General features: G+C 36.0%; 1 protein-coding gene and 1 pseudogene across 8 annotated transcripts in view; one reads left to right on the top strand and one right to left on the bottom strand.

Moving 5' to 3' along the window:
- Window positions 1-422: 422 nt before the first annotated feature.
- Window positions 423-26,619, bottom strand: part of PRKACB (protein kinase cAMP-activated catalytic subunit beta) — a 128,410-nt gene continuing 102,213 nt past the window's right edge. For all 8 annotated transcript variants that reach the window (XM_040470784.1, XM_040470780.1, XM_040470781.1 and 5 more), the window contains 5 exons: window positions 24,303-24,429; window positions 23,256-23,351; window positions 19,607-19,729; window positions 7,439-7,603; window positions 423-3,746 (listed from right to left, as the gene is read on the bottom strand). In XM_040470784.1, the coding sequence (XP_040326718.1) occupies window positions 3,621-3,746; window positions 7,439-7,603; window positions 19,607-19,729; window positions 23,256-23,351; window positions 24,303-24,429 (637 nt within the window). In that variant the 3' untranslated portion in view covers window positions 423-3,620. The remainder of the gene's footprint in view (window positions 3,747-7,438; window positions 7,604-19,606; window positions 19,730-23,255; window positions 23,352-24,302; window positions 24,430-26,619) is intronic.
- Window positions 16,626-16,774, top strand: LOC121027951 (uncharacterized; annotated as a pseudogene).

Below are 26,619 nucleotides of genomic sequence, written 5' to 3'. Positions count from 1 at the left end.
GGTCAAGGACAACTGTAGAAACACATACCAATCAGTTAGCTGAAATCGGAAGAGGTACTATGAACCTCAACAACACTTCTGAAGAAAAAGGTAAAAATTCATAGTTCATTGTTCCAATATAAGGATGAGGGCTCCTTCAGTGTCAGTTATTTAAATATGTAAATTTTCAACATTAAGTTAAGAGTAAGTTAGACTAGTAGCATGAGGAAGTAGAAACACTTTTTAGAAACTATGGAATGAATCTAGTAGTTTCTTAATATATACTCAGTTGGACTAGATTGGTGGGCATTCTTCCCCTAACACTCTGTTCCCATCACCAAAGACCAGCATGAATACATAGAAACTAGAAACCTATAGGCATCTGTAGTATCCGTGGAAAAGAAATCAAGAGATAAGGGTACCAAATAGAACTCAAGACACCGTTTTATCCTTTGAAGATACTTTAATTTTGCTGTTATGATTAATTAAAAAACACAGTTGTTTTCAGCATTTCCTAGCTCCAATAGTGCATAGGAAATTCCATTCTAAACAAAGAAGTAATTAATGAAATAACAACACACCTTAACATTTACATTGATAGGTTACAGTTTACAAGGTGCTTTCACATACATTATTTCATTTGATTCTTACAACAAGCAGATAAAACAGTCAGTGGGAAAGAAAAATGATTTTTTTTTTTTTTAGGCTTATGATGAGTATTTTCAGGCCAATGGGCAGTCAATACAAGAACATATCAAAAACAAGACAGCAATACCCACAAGCCACAATATCTGTTTTTGGTAGGTTGACAGTTTGATATCAGTTGGATATTTAGCATCAGTGAAGGAGGAAGGAATCAAAACAGACATAAGGTCCTTATGATATTCAAAAAATTGTAAGAACACTGTAAGAGATAAGGAGAAGAAAGATGCCCTAAAATATCACCTTACCGAGATTTACTTCAAAGCACATTATCCCTTCAAAATGTCAAATAAAAAGAATTTTGTCATGACATGTGAAAATTAGAAAAGACCTTAGAAACCGCCTAATGGAATTCTTCCATTTTGTAGAAGAGAGAGCTGAGGCCAAGGTCATGCCGACTGTGACAGACCAGACCTGAGACCCAGATGTCTTGACTTTGAGTCAAGGGGTCCCTCCTCTGCAGTGCCATCTCCTTATCATTTACTGAGGAAAAATGTAATTTCTTCTGCTTCAAATAATGTAATCTGAGGTTAAACACTGATTCATTCCACTGATTTCTTATTCAAATTTTCATCCTGTTCTTGGCTAAATTGTGGCTGAAACTGGGAGTTTTATATAACTTGAAGATATTCTAATTCTGCGTCCTTGATTGGTTGGAAATAGACTCCCTTGACATATCTGAAAGCTTGCTCATGTCCTTTATGTGGAGAGAGAAATGGGAATGGCTAAATAGCCCTCAAAACCAATGCATGCCGAGAGGTCATCTACCTAGGCAGATTCTACAGCAAGTTGTGCAGGGCAAGTAGTAATTTTATTTAAAATGTCTTTTTAGAACTTAGAGAAATCTTCTTGATTGCTGAAAACTAAAATGTAATAATGAAATTGTCATCCCCATGATTTATTAAAATAATTCTACAATAATATACAATAAAGCTACCATGGAATTTGTTGCATACATATAGAATACAACGACCAGCATGTTCTTGGGCCAAAAAAAACGAATGAAAATATTTTATAGAAATGATGGTTTAAATTTATTAACATGAATGACATATTTTTGTCACATAAAACTTGATACAGCAAGGTATATCATATTTTTCTTGCACATTTTAAATATAAGTGGACCAACTGAAATCAGTTATCAGCTCTTAAATGACATAACCATGCAGGAACACTTGACAACCAAAAGATGTACAGATGGATGCAGAGAACATCCCAGACAGGCTTTTTCAATGTCTTCAAAGGTTTTACAAGAGTGTGGTACAGAGATAAAGAAGTTGTCAGTGACCGGCACCAATAATGAAGCAAATAGAATGCTTATATACATTAAGATCAGTCTGATTAAAAACAACTCAACTTATATGCATGTAAATTGATCATAAAAAATGAACACAGTTTACTTTCAGCTCTTTTGGTGTGTTGTTTTAAGATAGGCCACTGACACACGGAGATAAAACCAGATGGGAAAATTTAAAAGCAAAGAAAAAAATACTTAAAAAACAGAGTTAAGCCATGGATTCTCAACAAACGTGGAACTAACTGTGCAAAAATGCTTGAAATTTCCACTGACAGCAATGCTGTTGGCAAAAAAGAATTACAAAAAATTAAACTCAAATACTAACATTGCATCTGCATGATCATACATGCTGTGTACGGAAAGAGGCTGGGAATTCTAACGTGTCTAAAACTATCACACCTCAAAATTAAAATACAGTTGTGGCAGTTTTAAAAACTTTGTCCCTTTTCCTCGTGGATGAGGCATAGGATGAACGCTGAAGCTACAACAGTGCCTCTCCCTTGGGCTGACAGATACTGTGTGCTGGAATAACCTGGCAACAACTCCTTTTGTCCTTAACCGTGACAAAACAAAGCGAAGCAAAACAAACAGAAAAATCCCTATATAAATAAGAGTGTCTCTACACTGCTTACAAGCATCAAGCCATTTGTTGGACTCAGCAAAATAATTGTCCACATTAATGATCTTTTTTAGTTCATTTTTTTTTTTTTCCCGTAAAAAATTTACAAGGAGGACTTGTTTGAGAAACTAAAAAATTTGTCCCTTTCTTCATCAGTCGCGTTCTGTCAAAATACTGGCTAAAACCCTTACGGAGGAGCGAAGGTGTAGAAATCTTAAAGCCCTAATCCCTACAGCAATGACCAAGTGATGGTCCCCTACCAAGTGATGGGACCCACAGCTTTAGTTTCTCCTGTGAGTGAGCTGCATGTGTCACACTGCACAGGTGGTCACCCGATTACTCACCGGGAGGAAAATACAAAAGGTGGTGAAGGGAGACGGAACCTCTGATCTCTAGAAATCCAAATTGCCGGGTGTAGCTACTCTATCCAAATGTCTCACCAGAGCGGTGAGTTCTGCAAAAGGTATTGTTTTGTTTTGTTTTGTATAAATTGCCTTGTTGATACGACACTCTGTCTTCAAAAATTGTCAGAAGTTTTGGCAAAACTGAGTCTGAGCTACTCAAAGTAAAAATAATTACTGGCCGTACAGCCTCAAGCCATCGACCAACAACCATAAGGGCAAGAACTACCGAAGGTAACACTTACCCTTCCTTTCAAATATCACAGAGCCATAACACTGCCCGTCTGAAATACCCACAAAATAAAATGGAGCACTGCTTGGAGAAAACCCGACGAACATGAAAAAGGAAGAAATGGGTGGAGGGGAGGAGAAAGCCCAACCAGAGGGAAGCGGGAAGGTGTCTAGTTGTGTGTTATGGCACAGACAATGCTTGCTTAGCGGTGCCTTGTTACATAGGTGGACGCAGAGCGCACACACGGACGATGGCAATAAAGACCTCACTCAGTCGCTGGAATGACGGAACTAGGTAACTGCTTCAACAAGGACGGTCTCGACTCCACCTGATCTCTCAACAGAGTGCAAAGACTGAGTGTGAGCTCTGATGTCATCTTGTTGCCCATCTTTAAAATTCACAAAATTCTTTTGCACATTTTTCTGTTATAGAGACACGGATATCTTCTTCTTCATAGTCATCAAAGTTGCTGGTATCTCCAGAGCCTCTGAACTTTGGTATGAATGGTGCTTCCACCTGGAAATGAGACAGAAAAATGAAGTGTGATATTTTGATTTATCATAGGAAAAACGTATTTGGTCTTCACCCTAATCCCGGGCACAGAGCTCCTTAAACTCTTGGATGTCATAAGTGTTATGTTAATGAGGTGACTTTTGGAAAGCCCCTAGGTAACCTAAGGATGGGTGCTGGTTAGACACTCGGAACTTTCAGTCTCACCTCCTAACCTCCAGGAGCGGGGGTGGGGAAGGTGGGGGGCTGGAGATGGAGTTTAGTCACCAATGGCCAATGATTTAAATAATCATGCCTACCTAATGAAGCCACAGGACTTCAAGAGGATGGGGTAGGGAGAGCTCCCAGGCCGGTGAATAAGTGGGGATTGGGGGAGAGTGGCGTGCTTGAAGAGAGCAGGAAGCGCTGAGCCCCGTCCCCATATCTTGCTTTATGCATCTCTTCCCTCTGGCTGTCTTTGAGCTACATTCTTTTATAATAAACTGGTAACAGTAAGCAGTTTCTGACTTCTCTGAGCTGCTCTAGCAAATTAATCGAACCCTAGGAGGGGTTTGTGGGAAACCTCTGATCTAAAGCTGCTTAGTCAGAAGCAGGTGCCTAACTTGCAATTAATGTCTGCACTGGTGGTGGGTGGAGGGCACTCTTCTGGGACTGAGCCCTCAGCCTGTGGGGTCTGCGGCTATCTCCAGGTTCAGCGTTAAGAACTGAGTTAACTGCATGGTGGTATGGAGAAAAAAAACCAAACCCACAAATATTGGAATCAGAAAGAGGAATAATGAATGCCTGACAGTTTCTAAATACTAAGGAAAATAAATTCCCACCATTATTATATGGTAGCATCTTTAAATGCCTTCAAGTCCCTAAATGATAACAGCATTAGAAACAGCAGCAAACAGGGGTGCCCGGGTGGCCCAGTCACTTAAGGTGCCGACTTTGGCTCAGGTCATGATCTCACATCTCATGGGTTTGAGCCCTACATCGGGCTCTGTGCTGACAGCTCAGAGCCTGGAGCCTGCTTCGGATTCTGTGTCTCCCTCTCTCTGTCCCTCCCCCACTCACACTGTCCCTCTCTCTCTCAAACATAAACATTAAAAAAAAATTAAAAAAACAAAAAAAGAGAAAGCAAACAGTAGGTTTGGTATTAATCTCAACATTTTCATTCAAGGAATGGTACAATACTTAAAAGAGTTCTAGGATAATTAACTGTTGGTATCAAAATACTGGCACTTTAGGTTACAGAACTCCAGATTTTCCTTTATCGGTTCCTTATTTCTCAAGCCTTTATATTTCTATCCTTTTCCTTAATTCCTTTCTCTTGAGGTTACAGGTAATTCTTAGATATACTTGTTTTTTTTTTTGTTGTTGTTGTTGTTTTTTAAGTTGGCTCTAGGCCCAACATAGGGCTTGAACTCATGACCTGGAGATCAAGAGTCACATGCTTCACTGACAGAACCAGCCAGACACTCCTCTTAATCTTCCTTTTAATTCCCAAGTTTATTTTGTTTAAAATATCTAGCTATCAAAACTTTCTGGGAAGTTGGAAAGAAACATGTCCCTTTTAGAAAAACAGCATTGCTGAATTCTGAACATTTTTTCTCCTTGGATCCTAAAATTAAAATGGCTTTCCTTTATTTAAAATAGGGACTTTATTAATATTAGGTGGTGCACTGAATATGTTTGAGGAGAAGATTTTAATTTTTACTTTTTTAAAAGTAATCTCTATGCCCAACACGGGGCAGAAACATAAACATTTTAATTATGAGGAATTTTCAAGATTTTGATTTTCTTCTAATTAATATACTGTTATCCCAATTAAGAGCCCCAAAGACAATATAGATATTTGGAGAGACCAATAAAACAGGAGTCCTTGTTTAATGGGTGCACAGTTTTCATCTTTAATATGACTGACCTGCATGACAGCAAATTTTGTTTTGTGTATTTTCTTACAATACAACTAAAAAATATTGAACTATATATTCTTTTCCTTGAACATTGATAAGAATTCCACATATTAAATATACAAATATTTTGGAAACTGAATAAAAGCTACCATCAAGGTATGCGACACAGTGTGGTGCGTAGTACAAGAATAGACAGAAAGAACCCCTAAAGCATAAAGTTGGAAACAGACCGAAGTATGTAATAATTCAGCATTAGCAAAGGTGGAATTTCAAACAAGGGGTCAAAGAAGAGTTATTCAACAAATGGTGAGAGGGTAACTGGCTAATTACTAAACAACAACAAAAAGAAGTTAGATCAAAAAGCACTAAAAGAAAATACAGCTTCAATAAGTCACCCAAATAGAATTGCTCTTGACTACATAACATATCCAGCTGAGATAATAATGCTAAGGGCTGTTTCGTGAATTTAACGCCTAGGAAGTTTCTGAACCCATCTTATGAGATACGGAGACTACTGCCCTCATATTGTTTTGGTCTTTGCTGCATTATTAAATTCTTTTAATGCTTTGTTTTTATATTCTTTTCCAAAAGATATAAACTAGGAAAAGCGTGTTATTAATATTAATTTATAGCATTTACATTTTTTTCCTAAGGAAATTCACTCATGTGGCTGCATAGCATTATTTTATTTATTTTTTTTTTTAAAGATTTTTTTTTTTCAACGTTTATTTATTTTTGGGACAGAGACAGAGCACGAACGGGGGAGGGGCAGAGAGAGAGGGAGACACAGAATCGGAAACAGGCTCCAGGCTCTGAGCCATCAGCCTAGAGCCTGATGCGGGGCTCGAACTCACGGACCGCAAGATTGTGACCTGGCTGAAGCCGGACGCTTAACCGACTGTGCCACCGAGGCGCCCCATGCATAGCATTATTAAATATGGCAAGTCTCTGAAACATTAGAAGTTTTGGTTTTATGGAAAAAAAATAAAAAATTAAATATATTCAAGATGACAACACTTTATAAATACGAATTATCTTTAGGCACTTGAGAAGCAATGTTGAGAGAAAAGTAACTCAGCACAGCAAAATCTTTCTTCAATGTCTCAATTTGTTACAACGATAAAGTGATAAAGACTGAAAAATATCTGATGAATCTAGCTATTAAATGTTATTAAATCCAGCTGTTTGCCAATTCCAGGAAGGAGAATATATTTGTTTATATTTGTCTTTCTAATGCGGCTTCACATCAGTTTTGAAATGCAAACCCTTAGGACATTGTTTACTTAGTAATTACCATAATATTGTGAAGAGTAAGAGGCAAGGGTAGGAAAAATTTGACACTGAACACATTTCAGATTGGGGCGCCTGGGTAGCTCAGTCAGTAAAGCATCCAACTCTTGATTTCGGCTCAGGTCATGATCTCACGCTCTGTGAGATCGAGACCCGCCTTGGGCTCTGTGCTGACAGCATGGAGCCTGCTTGGGATTCTCTCTCTCCTTCTCTCTCTGCCCCTCCTGCACGTATGCATGTGCTCTCTCTCAAAATAAATAAACGTTAAAAAAAAATTTCAGATCGATGGTCAAAATAGAATATGCCTTCTCTTTAATCAAGTAGAAAACTCATTTTTTTTAAAACTCATTTTTAAGTTGTGGGCTGGAAAGGTCCCTTAAGTCCTGCATAGGATTAATTCAAAGGTAAAAAAATTAAAACCACGTGTTAAGTTGAAAATATCTTTACCACATATAATTTAAATACTAACTTCCAAAAGCTTTTAAATTAAAGAAAGCAATGGCTCACCTTCCTCTGGTAAATAGCAATCCAATCTGTTGTAGCAAACCACTTGTGAGTTTTTATATCACTCACACCATTCTTCAGGTTTCCAAACCGTTTCGTCAAATCCACCTGCAGCAGGTTCCTTAGAAGGTCCTTGAGATCTGAACTGAAGTGCGATGGGAATCGGACCTGTATGAACACACCATGTGGTCAAATTCACATTCCAGTGGTTATCATGGCCTCACCTTCAACGGACCATAGACATCTGAAGAAAATGCTTTAAAGGGTTAATAGACCCCATTTATGAACTCCTTGCATTCTTACTGTGGTTCTCTACAAGTGCCACCATCACCTTATAACTTGTATCGCGTGTCATGACATTACCTCAGTCGATCTTTATTGAGGTATGTTGTAATATTTCTGTATGTCTGTTTCCCCCAGATCATGAGCTTCTGGGGGGAAGGTACTGTGCCATTTTGTGTTTTTATTCCCAGAATTTATTGTGTCATTTCAAATAATGTAGTTCATCTACTTAACAATTAGTTATTAAGACCTACTATGTACCACACTGCTCTAGGCACTAGATATATAGCAATGAACTATGACATATTTGGTGAATATGGCATTAACTCTATTCTAAAGATGGAGAAACTAGGATTCGCAGACATTGTATAACTTACCCAATCACTAGACTATAAAGTGGCAGAGCTGGGACTAGAAATCTAGTCATGATTCCTAGCCTCATAAATTTTGTTCTTTATTACACTGTCTTCAAATAAATATAACTCCTTAACATATATATTCTGAGTTTCCAAAGCACAACATGATGTGCATTCTCATAGTCTCAAAGTAGAAATTAAATCATAAGCATGCAAAGCTAGACCCTATGGTAAAGCCAGACTCATAACTATAGTCTCCCGACTGCTATTTATGCTATTCTGTAAATAAATGCTTCTCCAAGTGTGGTCCTAGGGCCCACTTTCATCAGAGTCAACTGGAGGGGTAGAGGGTAAAAATGCTGATCCTGGGGCTTCAAATGATAGGGGCACTGGGTCTGAAATTCTGAGCCTGAAATGAAAGCCTGAGAAGCACTATCTTCTCTACTTTGTGCAGAAGTTTTATTTTCTCTCCTAGTGACAGATCAAAAAAATTTTCATGTAAATAATAATCTAAAGTCATCATCATACCAGAGGAAAACTAAAATTTGTGTCCAACAACCAAGGACTATTTGAAGGTTGAATAGGTAATGACCCAACAGGATTTGGGATCAACTCAAATACATCAGCAACTGAAAGCCTCATTTTTGCAAAGCCCGTATTACCACAGAGTATAAGAGGGTTTATGTTCCAAAAAAGAAAAAAAAAAGGCACACAAATTGCTCCTTCTTTAGTTTTTACTTCCAAATTAACATTTTGTTAATATAATAGCTTATTAGAAGTTAGGCACTGTGCTAAACTTTATGTGCACTGGTTCATAACCTAACATTACGGTAAACATGATTATTATCTCCATTTACAGGTGATACAATTGAAAGTGACACCAAGTAAGTAATCTGCCTAAGATTACAGAGTTAATAAGTGGTAGAGCTATCATCCCAAACCAGGTACTCTTGGCTCTGGAGTATATATCCTTAATTATTCTCTACTGTAATTCTATAATTTTTCATGATTCAATAACCTGAGAAGAGTTATTGTTGGGACACTTCTAAAAGACTGAAATTTTCATCTTAAAAATATTTGCTGCACATTTCCTCATTTATCCCAGTTGGAGTAGAAACTAGAGAATATGGGGTATTCAAAAGGCATAGTGTCTAAAAATAACATGACTTATTTTTATAGTGGTTATATTCCAACTTTGCTTAGATTCCAAAGAAGTAGCTTATTTGAGGTAGAGCTGTCTTTGTTTAGAATAGGTTCCGCATGAACTGTTCAACGTAATGTGCCAGTTATTCTCCCTTTTGTGATGTTTGGAATGGTAGACAATAATGTACTACATATACATTATCTTCTGGGGGTGCCTGTGTGGCTCAGTTAGTTAAGCATCCAACTCTTGGTTTTGGCTCAGGTCATGAACTCATGGTTTGTGAGTTCAAGCCCCCATCAGGCTCTGTGCTTGCAGCCTGGAACCTGTTTGGGGTCTCTCCCCCTCTCTCTGCTCCTCCCCTTGCTCACGCTCCCTCTCCCTCTCTCTCTTTCTCTCTCTCAAAAAGAATTAAATAAACTTAAAAAATATTATCTTCTGAGGGGTGCTTGGGTGGCTCAGTTGGTTAAGCGTTGGACTTCAGCTCAGCTCATGACCTCATGATTCGTGGGTTCGAGCCCCATGTCGGACTCTGTGCTGATAGCTCAGAGCCTGGAGCCTGCTTTGGATTCTGTGTCTTCCTCTCTCTCTGCCCCTCCCCCACTCACACTCTGTCTCTCAAAAATAAACATCAAAAAAATTTTTTTTTAATTATCTTCTGAATTCAGGTAACGTGGAATAGAGTGCCTAAAGAATATACACACCTAAATAGAGTAGATCTTTATTTTGGAATGCAGACAAAGCGTTGGTCTTGGATTAATGTGCGAATGTATCTTTGTAATCTTTAGAACAGGGATTCTCAAATGGGGAGCTATAGTAGGGGCTTATGATGGTAGACATCGGCATTTGGAAAACTTATCATATGACAGACATATCCTCTTCACCTCCATATCACAAGTCTTCTTCCCCAGAGATTCTGACAGGTAGCCCACCTCACATAGTAGGCATGTTAATGATGAGAATCTGTCATATCCTTTAAGTATACTGAAGGAGAAATAATGAGAATCATTGTGAAAGTATTCTTTCCATGACTGTTCTGAAATGTAATCAGAAATGTAGTTTCTTTGTTGATTTGACCTTCCAAAGAGCCATGTTGATTCATCAAACTGAAATTAGCAAAAACCAGAAAATGACTTAAACGCAATTACGTTTCAGATGCAAGACTTTACTTATGGCATGTTAACTTGGAAACACCAAAGGTTTCTATCATGGGAAGCATGATAATTTTTCCTTCAAAACTGTATTAAGAAGAGTATTATTTCTATTATTATTATTGATTATAACTGCTGTAAAAATTGAAAGCAGAATCCTAGAATATTGGAGCAAAGGAAGTCTTTAATTTAATCCAAATCCTCATTTTAAGATAAGGAAACCAAGCTCCAGTGAGACTACCAACTCAGTTTCATTGTTGGGAAAATAACTGAATCCTCCTGACTCCTACGTCTCTCTGATAGTCCATTATGGGGCAAACAAGGTGAAAGTAGCTGTAAAGAGCCAGATGTGGAAAAGAAAAAGTCTGGACCCATTACCATTAGATCTGAGAGATAAGATTATTGGAAACTGGCATTATTTAACATGAAAGAGGTGTTTGTGCAATATACACTTCCTAGAGTGTTTATTTGATCTTTTTTGCCCGATATTTCCTGTTTAGAATGCTTTAACAACCGTTAGGGACTAAGTTACTTCTGAGTTTCCTAATCTATTCATGAGAATAAATCTATTTCTATAACGAGGTATAGACATCAGAACAAGCTTTTGACATATAGTGTGTATCAAAAAGTTTGTGACAACTAAAAAAATACATGTTTAGAACACACAGATGACCACCTAAGTCAGTATCTCTGAGAGTGAGTGTCCACTTCATGAGAGCTTCATGAAAGCAGAGACCATAACTAATTTACTGTATCCAGCACGGTCTGGCATATAATATGAGCTCAATGAATATTACATGAATGCATGAATTCACATCTGACAAATAATGATCAAACACCTTCCATGTGTTAGGCACCAATGTGCTTGGCATATAGTAGTAAACAAAATAAGCAAACAGTCCTACCTACAGAGTTTACATCCTAGTGAGGAAGAGAGATGATAGATGATAATTTAGCAACAAGAGTGATCCTTTACAAATGTCATCCTATCGCACCTCACAAAGTCTTGCATTGTAAGGTCTTTGATGTTTACTCTGAAGAAAATGGGGAACCACTGCAAGCTTCTGGAAGGAGTAACAGGATCTAATTTAACATTTTTAAAGAACCACTCTAGTGACTCAGAAGAGAGCAATATCAGTGGAGGTGGCAAGAAGTGGTTGAATTCTGTGTGTATGCTAAAGATAGGTAAAGATAGAGTCAAAATGGTTTTCCTGTGCTTTAGATATGGAGTGAGGACTCCAGAGTATGTTCGCCTTAGTAACTGAAAGGATGGTGTTGCCATCAACTGAGACGGGAAGAGCAGTGGGAGGAACAGATTTGCCAGGGAAAACAAAAATCTGTTAGTTTTAGACAGATTGAATTTAAGATATGTATTGAATACCTGAATGGAGATCTCAGGTAAGAAGTTGGCTACAAGGGTCTGCAACCCAAGAGTCAGGTAGGGACTGAAAAAGTGAATTTGGAAATTGTCAGTTGGCATTTACAGTCATGAAAACTGGATGAATCCACCAATGGAGGAAGTGCAGAGGAAGAAGAGGACCAAGGCAAGGAGGATCAACAAGGAGAGACCAATAATGCAGAATAAAACTAAGATTGTGAAGAGTTACTGAAGCCAAGTGAACAAATAATAAATGAACCACTGAACTAAATTCAATTTCTGGCTTTGCCACAAACTACCTTTTATCTTTGGGCAATTCTGAGTCTTGATTTGCCTACATATAGCATAAGGGAGTTAAACTGAATAAAGTTGAACATTCTTACCATCTCAAAAGTCCCACCAGCCTATCACTTCAATAGAAAGAGTACCTGGGTTCTACTCCCAGCTCCAGTTACATACATTCCCTATGCGTTAGGGCAAACTCTTTCACCTTTCTGGTCTCTATAAAATGATGAATAGCCTCAGGTGTGAAAAAAATTAGTTAATTTTTATGAAACTGATGCAAGGCACTAATTCAATACATTTTTAATTTTTTCAATTTTTCTGTTAGAATAATATTTTAGTGACCTGAAGCTGACTTTTGAATCAAGGAAGGAACTTGGAAGGCAACAATATCTATCATTAGATATCTAGACTAGTCTGTGCTAGAAACATCGTTTGGAGAATGCAAGAAGTTCCTTCTTGTCTCATGCTCCACCTGTTCATTTATAGAAAAAGCACTTTCTTCTTTTCTTTTGGTACTTAAATTTGGTAGAGTGAGGGAGAAAAAGGACAACTATGACCCTGTTTTATAAGGACAGCATTGTAATTATAGCTGATACCTTAAATAACTTCATCAAATTTCATTATGTAATATGTTAAACCAACTAAGAAATTCACATCTGAATTCACTCAATAGAACATTGATTCTGTTTTCCGCACTAGTTATACATTTTTTTAAAGTCTATTTATTTATTTGGAGAGAGAAGAGAGAGAGAGAGAGAGAGCAAGCGCATGAGTAGGGGAGAGAGAATCCTCAGCAGGCTCTGCAATGTCAGTGCTAAAGCCTGACAGGCAGCTTGCACTCACAAACACAAGGTCATGACCTGAACCTAAACCAAGAGTTGGCCACTTAACTAACTGAGCCACTCAGGCGCCCCTCAGCACCGGTTATAAAGTCTTGTACATTTTGGTTTTAGGAAAATTAGTATTTTCTAAAAATTAAGAGGAAGTTACATCCATAAAGCAAATCTGATCATGTTGTTACCATACCCATACCAGGGGATTTAAATTCACTAACTGCTTTACTTTTTTTTTTTTTTTTTTTAGCTTTAGAAATAAAATAAGACCAAAATCAAATTTGTCTATGCTCAGCTTAATCACAGAATTACAAAGTTGGTCTTTGAAGAAGAAGGGAAAATTTTTACTGCTATTCTTCTACAAGTGACAGGGAGATGGTTTACTTTTTATGTCACATTACTTTTTATGCATTGAGATAAAATTTATTGGCTTAAATGACTCAAAAGAGTTTGCACCCAGCCAACAAACAATAATCTGTTAACTTCTGTCCACAAGCATGCTAGAATAAATTTTTAAAAGTTACCTTTCAAATTAAGTACAGTTTTTTTTTTTTTAAGTTTGTTTATTTTGAGAGAGAGGGAGAGCATACAAGACCAGTGTAGGGGCAGAGAGGGAGAAAGAGAGAGAATCCCAAGCAGGCTCTGGGCTATCAGTGCAGAGCCTGATGCAGGGCTCGCTCTCATGAATTGTGAGATCATGACCTGAGGCAAAGTCAAGAGTCAGATGCTTAACTGACTGAACTACCCAGGTGGCCCAAATTAGGTACAGTTCTAAGAAATCTGTATCCCAGTAACAAATTTATCTAGTAAAAATGAGCATATACATTAGTAAATTTTTCAAAAGGCATAACAACTTTTCATACATTAAGCTTTCTATAGATATGGTACCAACCTCCACACTGCCTCAAAGGACCTGAGGAAACTTAACCAGCCTGGATCTTATATATAAAAAGAAAGATCTAGTACATTTAAAAAATACTTATAAATATTACTACCACAGGGGCACCTGGGTGGGTCAGTCGGTTGAGCGTCCGACTCCGGCTCAGGTCATGATCTCGCAGTCCATGAGTTCAAGCCCCGCGTCGGGCCCTGTGCTGACAGCTCGGAGCCTGGAGCCTGCTTCCGGTTCTGTGTCTCCCTCTCTCTCTGTCCCTCCCCCACTCATGCTCTGTCTCTCTCACTTTCAGAAATGAATAAATGTTAAAAAATTTTTTAAAAATAAATATTACTATCACAACTGGGCGCTCTGATCTGTTCTCTTATTTATGCAGAAACAGTGGTAGTTACGATAAACCTAGACGGTTACAGAGGACCATTACCTACCCAATCCTCATTCCTTCCCCTGCAAAACAAATTGCCATCATTTGCCCGAAAGACCACTAAAGTAAGGACTGTCTCAAAGCAGCTATTAAGAATTTTTTTTTTAATTTTTTTTTCAACATTTATTTATTTTTGGGACAGAGAGAGACAGAACATGAACGGGGGAGGGGCAGAGAGAGAGGGAGACACAGAATCGGAAACAGGCTCCAGGCTCCGAGCCATCAGCCCAGAGCCCGACGCGGGGCTCGAACTCACGGACCGCGAGATCACGACCTGGCTGAAGTCGGACGCTTAACCGACTGCGCCACCCAGGCGCCCCAAAGCAGCTATTAAGAATTTTAAATGACCACAGCAGAGTGTTAAAAAATGGCCTTGGTTTTAGGCAAATGGTAAAACTGCTTTTGAATTTTATGAAAATGACTACTGAGTTATCTAAGTTTCTTTAACTATAGCCACAGCCAAATAAAAAATGGCACTTTAATTTCCCCAAAAGCATTAACAATGGCATCTTAGAACAAGTACAGTAGTATTTCTGCCTATGTGTATGTTATTTAGGAAACAGAATGGTGCAGAAAAGAGCTAATATAGCAGGCTTGGGACTGTTACCTTTAAGGAAAGCCTGCTTGCAAGTTTAGCCCTGGGCAGGATCTGGCAATTGGCATGGTAACAGTTCTTCACACTGATACGAAACTTTCCCTAAATAATATGAGTGGTTCACTGTACCTAGATTGTTGGTACAAACAATATGGCTTATGCCAAACATCTACTTTGCTCTGTCAGTTTGGGATGTAAGTATGGGCTAGGTAGAGGGTGTATATGTGATCCCAATAAAATCCCTGGGCACTGAGTCTCTAATGAGCTTCCCTAGGAGACAACATTTACCCATGTTGTCACAATTTGTGCCTGGAGGAATTAAGTTCATCTCTTGTCACTCCACTAGGAGAAGACTCTTGAAAGTTTGTGCCTAGTTTCCTCTAGACACTGCCCTATGAGCCTTTCCTTTTGCTGATTGTACTTACTGTCTTTTCATTGTAAGGTATCTTATCATGAAGGTACTTGTTATAATATAAGGGCTTCACTTCTTGAGTATTGCTGTATGTTGAAGTCTTTGGGTCTTCCTAGCAAATCACCTAACCTGGGAATGGCTTTGGGGACCCCTGAGACAGAAAGGAATAGCTATTTGGCTGCTAATCAGTTACCCTTATGTGAATATGAATTTCCTTTCAGGAAAAAATGAACTAACTCTTTGATCATTCTACATATATCTTATGTATATGTATATGTATGTTTACAACTTTATATTTTGTATAGTGTCTCCTTGTACATTTTTGGTGCTCATTAAAAGTGGAATAATATTTACTTTAAATATAATAGAGCTCAGAAATTTTTTTTAAATTTCATAAGTCAAGGACTCTAAAGTTATGGTTTCCACAACAGCTGTTACTTCACTGCCTTATTTCAAATATCATTTTTGAACACAATATTAACTTATATATTTCTCAGAGTGATGCAGCTAAATAGAGTTGCTGTAGGAACCATAACTGATTATGATGGCACTGAAGTATGGAATTTAAAGACTATATACAGAAACTCAGTATATATATTGCTAAGAAATGTCAAATTTAAATGTGAAAATTGTTAAGACTTTTCTGTCAACTGTGCATTTCTAAACCTGAACCTTGATATCACATGAATAATTTGACATTTAAAATACCACCTCCTCCGTTTTTAAAGGCAAAATATGTGTAGGAGAGAATCTAACAAGCTGATTGATCATCTTTCTGTGCATTTAAAAATACCAACTTGAGTTAAAATATTGTAATAGAGAAAATACTTAGCAACCTAATTTTCAAATATGTGTATTTCAGTGAATTAATCACTTAATTAAATACATTTTATTTTAATTTTGATGTTACTGATACCTATAATCTATGGCTTCAGAATGGAGAGAGTAATCAATATAAAATGTTGCATAAAATAATAACACACTTTAAAAAAATCAGCAAAAATAATTACGATTGGAACATTTTAAATGATATATCATTCAAGTCATTAAAGATTTTTAAATACAAATATAGGATTTGGAAGACCAAAATTTGAGTTTTAATGACTTGAACAATGAAAAAATTTAAATATTAGTTATTCTCCAATTTGGCTTTTATTTACTAACCAGAGAGATAATAACACTTGTAATGTGTTTGTCACGTGGATAGGGATACATTCCAGTTTGGCTTTGAGTGTTGAAACAGATGGTTTTACTGGGAATGGTGCATATGAATATGACTTTATGTTCACACAGTGTAAATCCTAGAGATCAGTTAGTACCAATATTCTGCTTCATGAGTTCTACTTTAAGAGCAAAGGGGAAAAAGGAAGAAAATAACTTTATTTCCAATATGGGACAAGATAATCTGGCACCTTCAGTTAAAAACAATAGTATACGAAGCTTTGCACAATGGCAGTATCATAGCCAATGAGGTTTACCCGAGGCGCGATTATTGCTAATTGAAAAACAATAGTATACCAAACATCCTATCATATTTCTAAATAAGTGAAGAAAGATATCAGATATTGTGATAAGATAAAATTTTATGTTGCCATTCTTCTAATAAGGTGACTAGGATTTAAACAGTTATGATTATAGAATATACAGAGATTTAAATATTAATATTGGAGCCTGACTATTAAAGTTTGATATGAAATAAAAACATATTCATAAACAGGTAAACATTTTTTTTTCCACATTGTGGCATGATTGGCTAGTGAAGGCCTATTCATACAGATGAAGATAGACTCATTTTAAACAAAGCCATTTTTCTAAATAAGGGAAATTTAGTTATGACAGCATCCTTGTCAGAGTTTTACTTCTTTTATAAAGCATAAGTAAAAGCAATGTAGAAGCTTTGTAATGACCTATAATTAAATTAGACGTAGAATTTCTAATAACTATTAGTAGAATTTCTGCATCCTTGGTCTTTGCTGAACCCTTTGATAAAACCCTGAACTGTTTTATCTCCATACATACACCTGGGATAAAGTTTAGTTTATGAATTAGGCACAGTAAGAGATTAAAAACAATGAACAATTACAACAATAATGCTGCAGTAGTAAAAGTTATGTGGGTGTGGTTTCTTTCTCTCTGTCCCCCTCTCAAACTATCTTACAGTACAGTACTCACCATTCTTGTGATGATGTGAGATGATACAATGCCTATGTGATGACATGAAGTGAGGTGAATGACACAGGTTGTGCTGTAGTGGCCGGCTATTACTGACCTTCTGATGATGCCTCAGAAGGAGAATCGCCCGCTTTGGATTGCAGTTGACTGTAGGTCACTAAAACCGTAGACAAGGGTGGACTACTCTATGCTTCTTTCATTCAGTGATTTTAAAGTATTTCAGTTCTCTCAACATTCTTCATATGACCTTTGGGTCACATTCTTTCTTGAGATTTTACATAATCACCTTTCAAATTCTTAAAAAAATTAATACCTGTCTTGTACACTACTTTTTCTTGATGTTTTGTTTATCTCAAAAGTTCTTTTACCGTGCCTTTGATATTCTGCTGGATGAAAACAGTTACAAGGATAAGAAACCTGAGGCCTAGATACCTACAAATGTAACAAGGACAGCAGTGATACCTAATGACTTAAGTATTCCTTTCTGCCTTTCTGTATTACCTTGGTGTAAATCTTTCAACACCCAGCTTAGTTATCTTTAAGAAGTATTTAATTTTTATTTTTGACATAGTTGAAGTATAAGTTCTTTAGTTAGTCTCCTAGTTTGTGAATACTGCCATAACATAAAACTTTCATAAAATGAAGGGAAATATAACTGAATATCTTGTGATCCCTGTAGACTACGTATACACTGTAAGATATGGAACAATACTGTGTTGAGATGTGGATTCTAGGGGGCTGGATAGACTCATTCTGTTGGTGTCTTGTCCTCACAGTCCAGCTGTGTGGTATCCATGATTTAAATTTGAATATTGGTAAAAAAGATAAATTACTACATTAGGGACATTCAGGTGATATAGGTGATATAAATTTTAAGTTCATGGAGCTGAGGGTCAGCTTTTACACTAAATGTAAAGTGTGAATCTGGCTGAGGTATAAAGAAATAGAGACTTTTCCTCTATGTCCTTCCAGATTCTCTAGGTTGATTAGGCAATTCTCTGCCTTAGACTAAGGTTACAAAATAGAAAAAAGTCAACTACATCACATCTCAGGGCACTGTTATATCAAGATTGATGCTCTATTTCCTGGTCATATTCTAAATGGGGCTATGTGACCTAAGAAAAAAGAAAGATAAACTAACGGGGTGTACCACATGTAGGAATAGGAAAAAATGGGAAAATATCCCTTCCTATAAACTCTATCATAAATGTATAGAAGGTCTTTTTGGAATTTTTTAAAGCCTATTCTTTCTACGGTGGAAAGAATCAGACTCAACTCTATTAAAATTGACTGTAGTATTTTTTTTAAGTTTTTTTGTTTGTTTGCTTGTTTATTTATTTATTCATTCATTTATTTATTTGAGAGAGAGAGAGAGAGAGACAGAGAGAGAGAAAATCCTAAGCAGGCTCCGCGCTGTTAGCACAGAGCCCAATGCAGGGCTTGAACTCAAGAACCACAAGATCATGACCTGAGCTGAAATCAAGAATTGGATGCTTAACCACTGAGCCACCCAAGCTCCCCGACTGTAGTATTTTTTTAAAAGTGTATGCTAAGGCAAGAATGAATGGTTTGTTTTGAGATACTTTTGGAAACAAAATTAGGGATTACAAAAGAAGGAAGGTTTATGGGGTAATTACAAAATGTAAAATACTATGATATAGTGAATCTACTCATGCTCAAAAAAAAGTTATTGCCCTATTTGCTAAAGATCAATGGCAATTATAATCACAATCAACATGAACAATTATATAAATATCCTTTCTCTGAACTTCCATTTTATAAAGGCTTCTCTATTTTGTATTTGCTTCCAATTTTGTGGTGTTTGGCATAATTCAAACAAGACTCTCCTGAAAAAACAAGGAGATACAAAAACAGCCCCTAAAACTTCTCTCTAAGGAGATACCCACATGAAATAACTAAGTAAGTAAAAATTTACTTACTTAGAGAAACATTGAGAATGAGAGGTATGATCCTATATTTTATAAGTGATAAAAAAGAAAATTGCTTTATCTTTTTGCTAACTTGTCTGTAAAACTGCCTCATTTTCTTAAGAAACTTCAATGATTTAACGTTTATTTTGTTATCTTAAATGAATGCTAGATACAAAGACAGGAACTATGGATATTTTTGTATTCTTCCCAATTTAGGGTAATTATTCTGATGACATCAAATGGTTTTAATATACAAATCTTACATTTCATTATAGAAATAACAAGTAATAGAGGAATAATAAAATGTATTACTTACCTTTCCAGAAACAATCTTTTCATAAATCTGAATTGGTTGGTCTGCAAAGAATGGGGGGTATCCAGCTGCCATTTCATAGATTAACACTCCTAATGCCCACCAATCCACTGCCTTATTGTAGCCCTAAGATAAACCAGCAGCAAATATTAGTTATTACTTAATCTACCAGAAGGGAATGAAGTCATAGATGATTTCAAAATGATCTTCAAGCATATGAAATTTGTTAAAGAGCAGTTGCTGCGCGGCTATTCAGGAGAGAATAAAAAATGAACAAAATGTATCAGATCACACTTGAATTAAACAGGGAGAATTTACAGATATTGGCTATATTCCAATTATATTGGAATTGGAAATATTATTAAATCTCGTTCCTAAAATCATTAAGAATATTGTAGACAATAAATATCCCCTAATTACTTGGGATAATTTAGTTGTTGCTCAACAATAGGAAGGGACTTGCTAAATTACTTTTTCAAGTCCATTCTTGGTCCAAAACCTTATAAATCAGGTTTTCTAGAGCATTCATAGAAAGGCCAAAGGTTTTTAAACAAAATAGTAGATACTGGACTTCGTAGTAAACAGCAGAGTTGACTTCAAAATACTCTATATTGTTGATGTTAGGAGGGTGATGATACTAGGGGCATTCTCTTCTACTTCACAGGATCTTAATGAAAGCTACAAGTTTAATTTGGAGCCTAATAAGTGTAAATATTTAAGTTTACTCTAGCTATCCTACTGTCTTCTCATCTCTAAAAGGTGTACAGAAAAGATAACTAATCCTTGAGGTTTTTGTAAGAACTTTATCAAATAAAAGGAAAAAATGTAAATAAAAGTACATTGTAAACCAAAGGTACAATTCTAAAGTTACTTTTGTTTTTTTTTTCATACTAAACTTGCTAAAATTAAGAACTAGCAGTATTTGTAAGAAAATAAAAGTAAAATATTAACATGTTTATATAAAGTTTGTTATCAACTATGGTCAATGTCAGCTGGCACAAAAGATTATGGAAAAAAATTCAACCTGATCACGGAGAGAAATGAACTGAGTTTTTGCCAGATCTGGTCTGCCCTCAAATTACCTTCACCACTCCCCACACTCCAAAGTTTTGTCAAAATTTTAGCTTTACAAATCATTTAATTTTCAAATTATTAGCTAAAATCTGATGTAGAGATTTTTTTCTGCTTCTGTATGTTTTTTTAAAGGGAGACTACCATAAGATGAATAGCACTTTGTTTTGCTAATAGAAATGGGCATCACTATGCTTTAATTCTTTTAAGTCACTAGTAATGTCATTCATTATGATATTTTTAGTATAGTGAAAGCACGTGATGTTGAGCTGGATCCTTTTACTAAGCTTTGGTTTCTATGTTGAGATTGTGTGCTAATATTGATAAAAAATATGCCAGATACTTTTAATACCCTAAGTATAGAGAATTAAAACAAATCAGTAAGAAAAACTAAATTAAAATAGATAAGTGGGCAAAGGACATGAACTAATAACTCATACACACAGAAAAAACCCACCAAATGTCTGTAAAGCATTAAAAAAATCTAATAATCAAAGACATGAGATTTAAAATAATGAAATACCATTTATTGCCTATTAAACCAGTAATTACTTTATTTATTTGTTTGTTTATTTAAAAGTTTATTTATTTTGAGAGAGAGAGAGAGAGAGAGCAGGGGGAAAAGAGGGAGTGGTGAGAGGGAGAGAGAGAATCCCAAGCAGCTCCGTACCCTCAGTGCAGAGCCTGATGTGGGGCTCAAACTCATGAACCTTGAGATAATGACCTGAGCTAAAATCAAGAGTCGGATGCTTAACTGACTGAGGCACCTAAGTGCCCCATTAGTAATTATTCTGAAACTACAAATATCTAATGCTGGATACAGTGTGATGAAGTAGTAGGAGTATAAAATGTTACAATCTTTTTGGAAAGCACTTTGGCAGTATTTATTGAGAGACTTAAAAATGTTCATATCCTTTGTCCCAGTAATTCTACTTCTGGGAATCTGTCCTGAAAAAATAATTTGAAATGCAGAAAAAGCTTTATGTATAAAATATTTATGTTTATCACAGTTATTTATAATAGCAAAAAAAAAAAAAGAAAAAGAAAAAGGAAAAAGGAATGACTTGCATATTTAGCAATAGAAGAATGGCAAAATACTTTATGATAACACTTCAAATAAGCCATGAGAATGTTTGCGTGCTTGTTAGCATTCAAGTGAAAAAAGCTGAATACAAACTGTACATTCACTATATCTCAACTCTGATGACATGCACAGAAAAATATATTGAAAAAGGCTACCTTGGGTGAGCTACCTGGGTGGCTCAGTCGGTTAAGTGTCCAACGCTTGATCGTGGGTCAAGTCATGATCTCACAGCTCATGAGTTCAAGCCCACGTGGGACTCTGTACTGATGGTGCAGAGCCTACTTTGGATTCTGTCTCTCCTTTCTGCCCCTCCCCTGCTTGTGCTCTTTCTCAAAAAAATAAATAAATAAACTGAAAAAAATTACTTTAAAAAAAAAAGCTACCTCTGGGTAGTGAGATTATAGGTTTTTTTTGGTTCTTTCTTTGGATTTTTCTGCATTTTCCAAATTTTGTAAATGAACATCTATTACTTTTATAATATACATGCATTTTTTAAAGTTCTGGTGCTTACTGTGTCATCATTGTTTGGCAGGTGTACTTACAAAAGAAATGTGTTAACAGCAATGATATTTAGGTTATAAAAGACTAAAAAGTTATAGATGATTTAAATTATAAAGTTGAGAGGAAAGCTGAATGAGATCATTTATTTTATTCTTATTATATAGTTATTTATAGTTATTCAGGTTGTAACTATCAAGGCATGTGTGTTATCCCTTTCTCTTTCATTGTTCCTGTTTGTGCTCAGTTATTGTTAATTTTTCCTTTCTAGCTGTTTCCACATAGGGATGGCAGTGGAACGGAGAACAGAATGGAACCATCCTTTTAGGTATGATTATAGACTTCTCTTACCATATTTTCACTGTTTTGAAAAGTAGAACAATCCTCAACAGACTATCAACAACTGTCTTTCGAAACACGGACTTTTTTTTCTTTTTATTACATCTATATGAGATGATGTATGTTAATTAACCTATTGTGGTAATCTATCCCACAATCTATGTAAATCAAACCATTACACTGTATGCCTTCAACCTAGACAGTTAGGTCTGGCAGTTCCTTCTCAGTAAGACTGCAAGCAAAAAATATGGATCTCGAGATCAGATTTATTCACATTCATTTTTTTGAAGTATAGTTGACATACAATATCCTATTACTTGCAGGTGTACAACATAGTGATTCAACATTTTTCATACATGGTGAAATGATTACTATGACAAATCTAGTTACCATAGGCCACAATACAAAGTTATTACAATATCATTGACTATTTTCCCTATGTTCTACCATACTATTTCTCTTAGATCCAGAGTTAAAATTGAGAGGTTACTGAGTTAGTGGTAGACTGCCAGTAATTATTATTTAGTAGTCAAACAGACATAAATTCATAATTTAGATTAAGTAAAAATGTAATACTAGGTCAGTAACCTGTTTTTATAAAAGTCCACAGTGATGCATGCCTTATATTTTTACTCTTACATAATGACATTATAAATATACCTTGCTAAGGATTATCTCTGGAGCCAAATATTCTGGAGTGCCACATAATGTCCAAGTTCTGCCTTTAACTCTTTTGGCAAACCCAAAGTCTGTGACCTATAAAAGAAAAAAAAAATTTGTGAATATTCATTATTTCACAATAAATGTATTTGTTGCACCTCAGTTCAAAGTTAAAAATCAGGGTTAAAATTAAAACCATGAAAAAAAATTAAGTCAGTGTAACTGAGACGAATCCATGCAGGCCACTATTAGTGAATGAAGGTTCACTCTGGAGAGCCTTTTCCTGACTCAAAGAAATAAACACACACAAAATGGTAAAAGTAAATGCTTTTAACAAAAATGAAGCAATGCTAGAAGTATTTCTTGAGTCCAAGAAGTATTTCTTGCTCTGCCATTAGCTACGTCATTGGCAATACAAAAGTATCAACAGGAGAACTTATTGATAAGTGTGTAAAAAGGGACGTTCTCAGTCTATTCACAGAAATGGAAATAAAACACCCCCACCAGTTCCGTATTGGTAGCCAGGGCTCCTTTGGCTGCTGCTGTTAAGGAGCACAGACTCGGGACAGCTGGGTTCAAATTGTGACCACCATTTACTGCCTGTGTGATTTGCTGTGCCTTAGTTCTGTTAGCCTCAAAATGAGGGTAACAGCAGTACTTACGCTTTATAAGGTTATCAGGACAAAAAAAGATGATACATGTAAAACACTCAGAATGATGCCTGGCACTAAATGAGAGCTCACAAATTTATGTATTTCTGTACGTAGGAGCCTATGTTCATTCAATTCACAACTGCAGACTATGGGAGGTATAAACAGGTTCTATTCTTGATGGGATTTTTGGTCTCTGCAATAGTGGCAGAACTGTGAGCTCATTTAAGCTATTAGGAAGATTGTTAAGCTCTCCCATATGCCAGACATGATGCTAAGCTGTTAGGAAGAAATAACTGTCTCACTCAAAGAAAAAACATCCAATATCGGTAGTTGAGGTTAAATACATACAACTTTTACCTAGTAATACATTATATATAATGTGTTCAAGTCATACCTGGATATAACCTTGGTGGTCAATTAAGAGATTTTCAGGTTTTAGATCTCTGTAGATGAGGTCTAGTGAATGGAGGTACTCGAATGTTAGCACTATCTGAGCTGCATAGAACCGTGCATGGGGTTCACTGCGAAGAAAAAGAAAACACTGAATTTTTGTAAAATGGGTTAACACACGGTAATTAGTAGATTATGGAAAAAATTAATATAGGGTAGAAATATTTTGGAAGCCAATTTTTTTTTCTTTTAAACATTTAAGGATCTTGTTAGTTTCTGAATATCTACTAAACCTCTGAACTATCTTCAGATAATAGTACTTTAATATACTTATGGGGCAGCATGCATTGAAGAAAAATATAACTCTAAAACAGTAATCTTATTTTAAATTCTTATCGGCCATATTAGAGGCTATTGATGCCTTTATAATTATGTCTCACTTTGAGAATGATTGAAAAGCAAACATGTCAATACATGGTCTATCAGGCCATTGTTACTGTTGATAAGCTCCATGTACCTGTCTCATAAATTTCAAGTGCTTAAAGAATTTCACTACACAGAAGTTGTTTAACTGCATTAATCTGCAGACTGATGCCATTTGACCCAGACTATTCCTATTACAAAAACAATATATTCTCATTAATAATAAAGCATAAAAAATATAGATGGAGGATAAAGAGCTCCCGTAATCCTATCCAGAAAGCATAGATACAATCATGGTGTTTGAATTTCCAAATCTTCTACTATGCATGTTTACACAGATATATAAACACAGGGGTAATCTGTATGTTTGTGTAAACATGTACGGTTCTTGTATGCACAGATTAGATCAATTGACAGATCAGTGTCATGTTGATGCCACATTCAGAGCATTACTCCAAAGGATGTACTGATTTTCTAATTGAGTTTCTATTTCATCTTGTAGTGTATACAATGAATTCTGTTAACTGGCCTGATAAACTGCAATGACTTTCAGATTTATGTCCTCAATGAATAACATGAACTATGAATAGAACTTCCCTCAAGATGGCTGGCATGAATTTGATCTCATAGCACCAGAAATAGAAATTCCAAAAAAGATTATATATGCTGCTCCTTTTGCTTGTCACTCTATTTCCTAGGTTCTAGCCTAATACATATCAGGTGCTCAGTAAATATTTGTTGAATAAATGAATATGTAAGGAAACAAACTTTGGGGGAGAATACTTTATAATACCATTACAGTTTCAGCCCCATCTCAACACCATAAATTCTGTACCATAGACTGTATGACAAGAAACAGGGGAACATTTTAAGGGGAGACTGGAAGAATCATCCTGGTCATTGAAATATCCCTAACTTTGGAAACATTTGACCTGGACGGCCCCTCCAATTTTCTCCATGCATCTATAAATACAAGATGCACTTAGCATCTTATAAATAGATATAAATTTGTCATCACAAATATAAGATGTACTAAACATTTTATATTTATTTCCACACACTGATATTTGATTGGAGGAACACAAACATTACATAGATCTGTGATCCAATTGTTGAAAGATGAAAGCAAAATATTCTATTGGAAGACTTACTGCTGAAGCAGCTTTAAGTCTAGACAGTTGCTATCAAGTAGAGAATCATAATGACTGCCCTGATTCTGATTAAAGCCATGCTCAATAATAACTCAATATTCTTCTTGTCTTAAAGTTCCTAGGATAGGAGTTAACTTGTCAAGTGTACGTGAAGTATGAGTGAAAAGTTAGAAAAGACAGTGTGTCTCAATAGTGAATTATTGCAATCAACTCGCTTTCCTCCTAGTACCAAGTCAAGTATTAAAGAAATAGGAGTGTGGGTAGTTGCAAAGGAAAGAAGTTAGTAATGATAGAGAATGGACAAAATATTTTTTGAAGATAGGTTTAGGTGTAATGCTTCAGTGTAAAACTTTGAATTATCAAGGGCAATCTGAGGATGCTGGGCCTGCATGGACAAGGGTAGTAGAAGAGAGGACAACAGGAGGTAAAAGGAAATCATTAAAGATAAACAGTGCATCAGCACAGTGCCTGACACGTATTAGGTGCCTTACCATATCAGCTCAATAAGTGAATTTTGGCTTAGGCTTCAGGTAACTAAATAACTCTAATGTTGGCTCATAACTGAATACGATCTTGTATTATAATCTGAGTCTATCATCATCTCTTTCTGAATCGGATTATCATCATCAGCCAGTTTGCACTCCTATACGTGCTTTCATCATACCAGCTCATAATGTGCTAAATGAAGCTGGACGTGCATTCTTTTTTTTTTTTTTAATTTTTTTTTTCAACGTTTATTTATTTTTG

This window comes from Herpailurus yagouaroundi, unplaced genomic scaffold (genome assembly GCF_014898765.1).
Source record: "Herpailurus yagouaroundi ecotype Mexico unplaced genomic scaffold, PumYag 77, whole genome shotgun sequence".
Classification (NCBI taxonomy): Eukaryota; Metazoa; Chordata; class Mammalia; order Carnivora; family Felidae; genus Herpailurus; species Herpailurus yagouaroundi.
The sequence above is the reverse complement of the archived record's forward strand: the minus strand, read 5'-3'. Positions and strand labels throughout refer to the sequence as shown.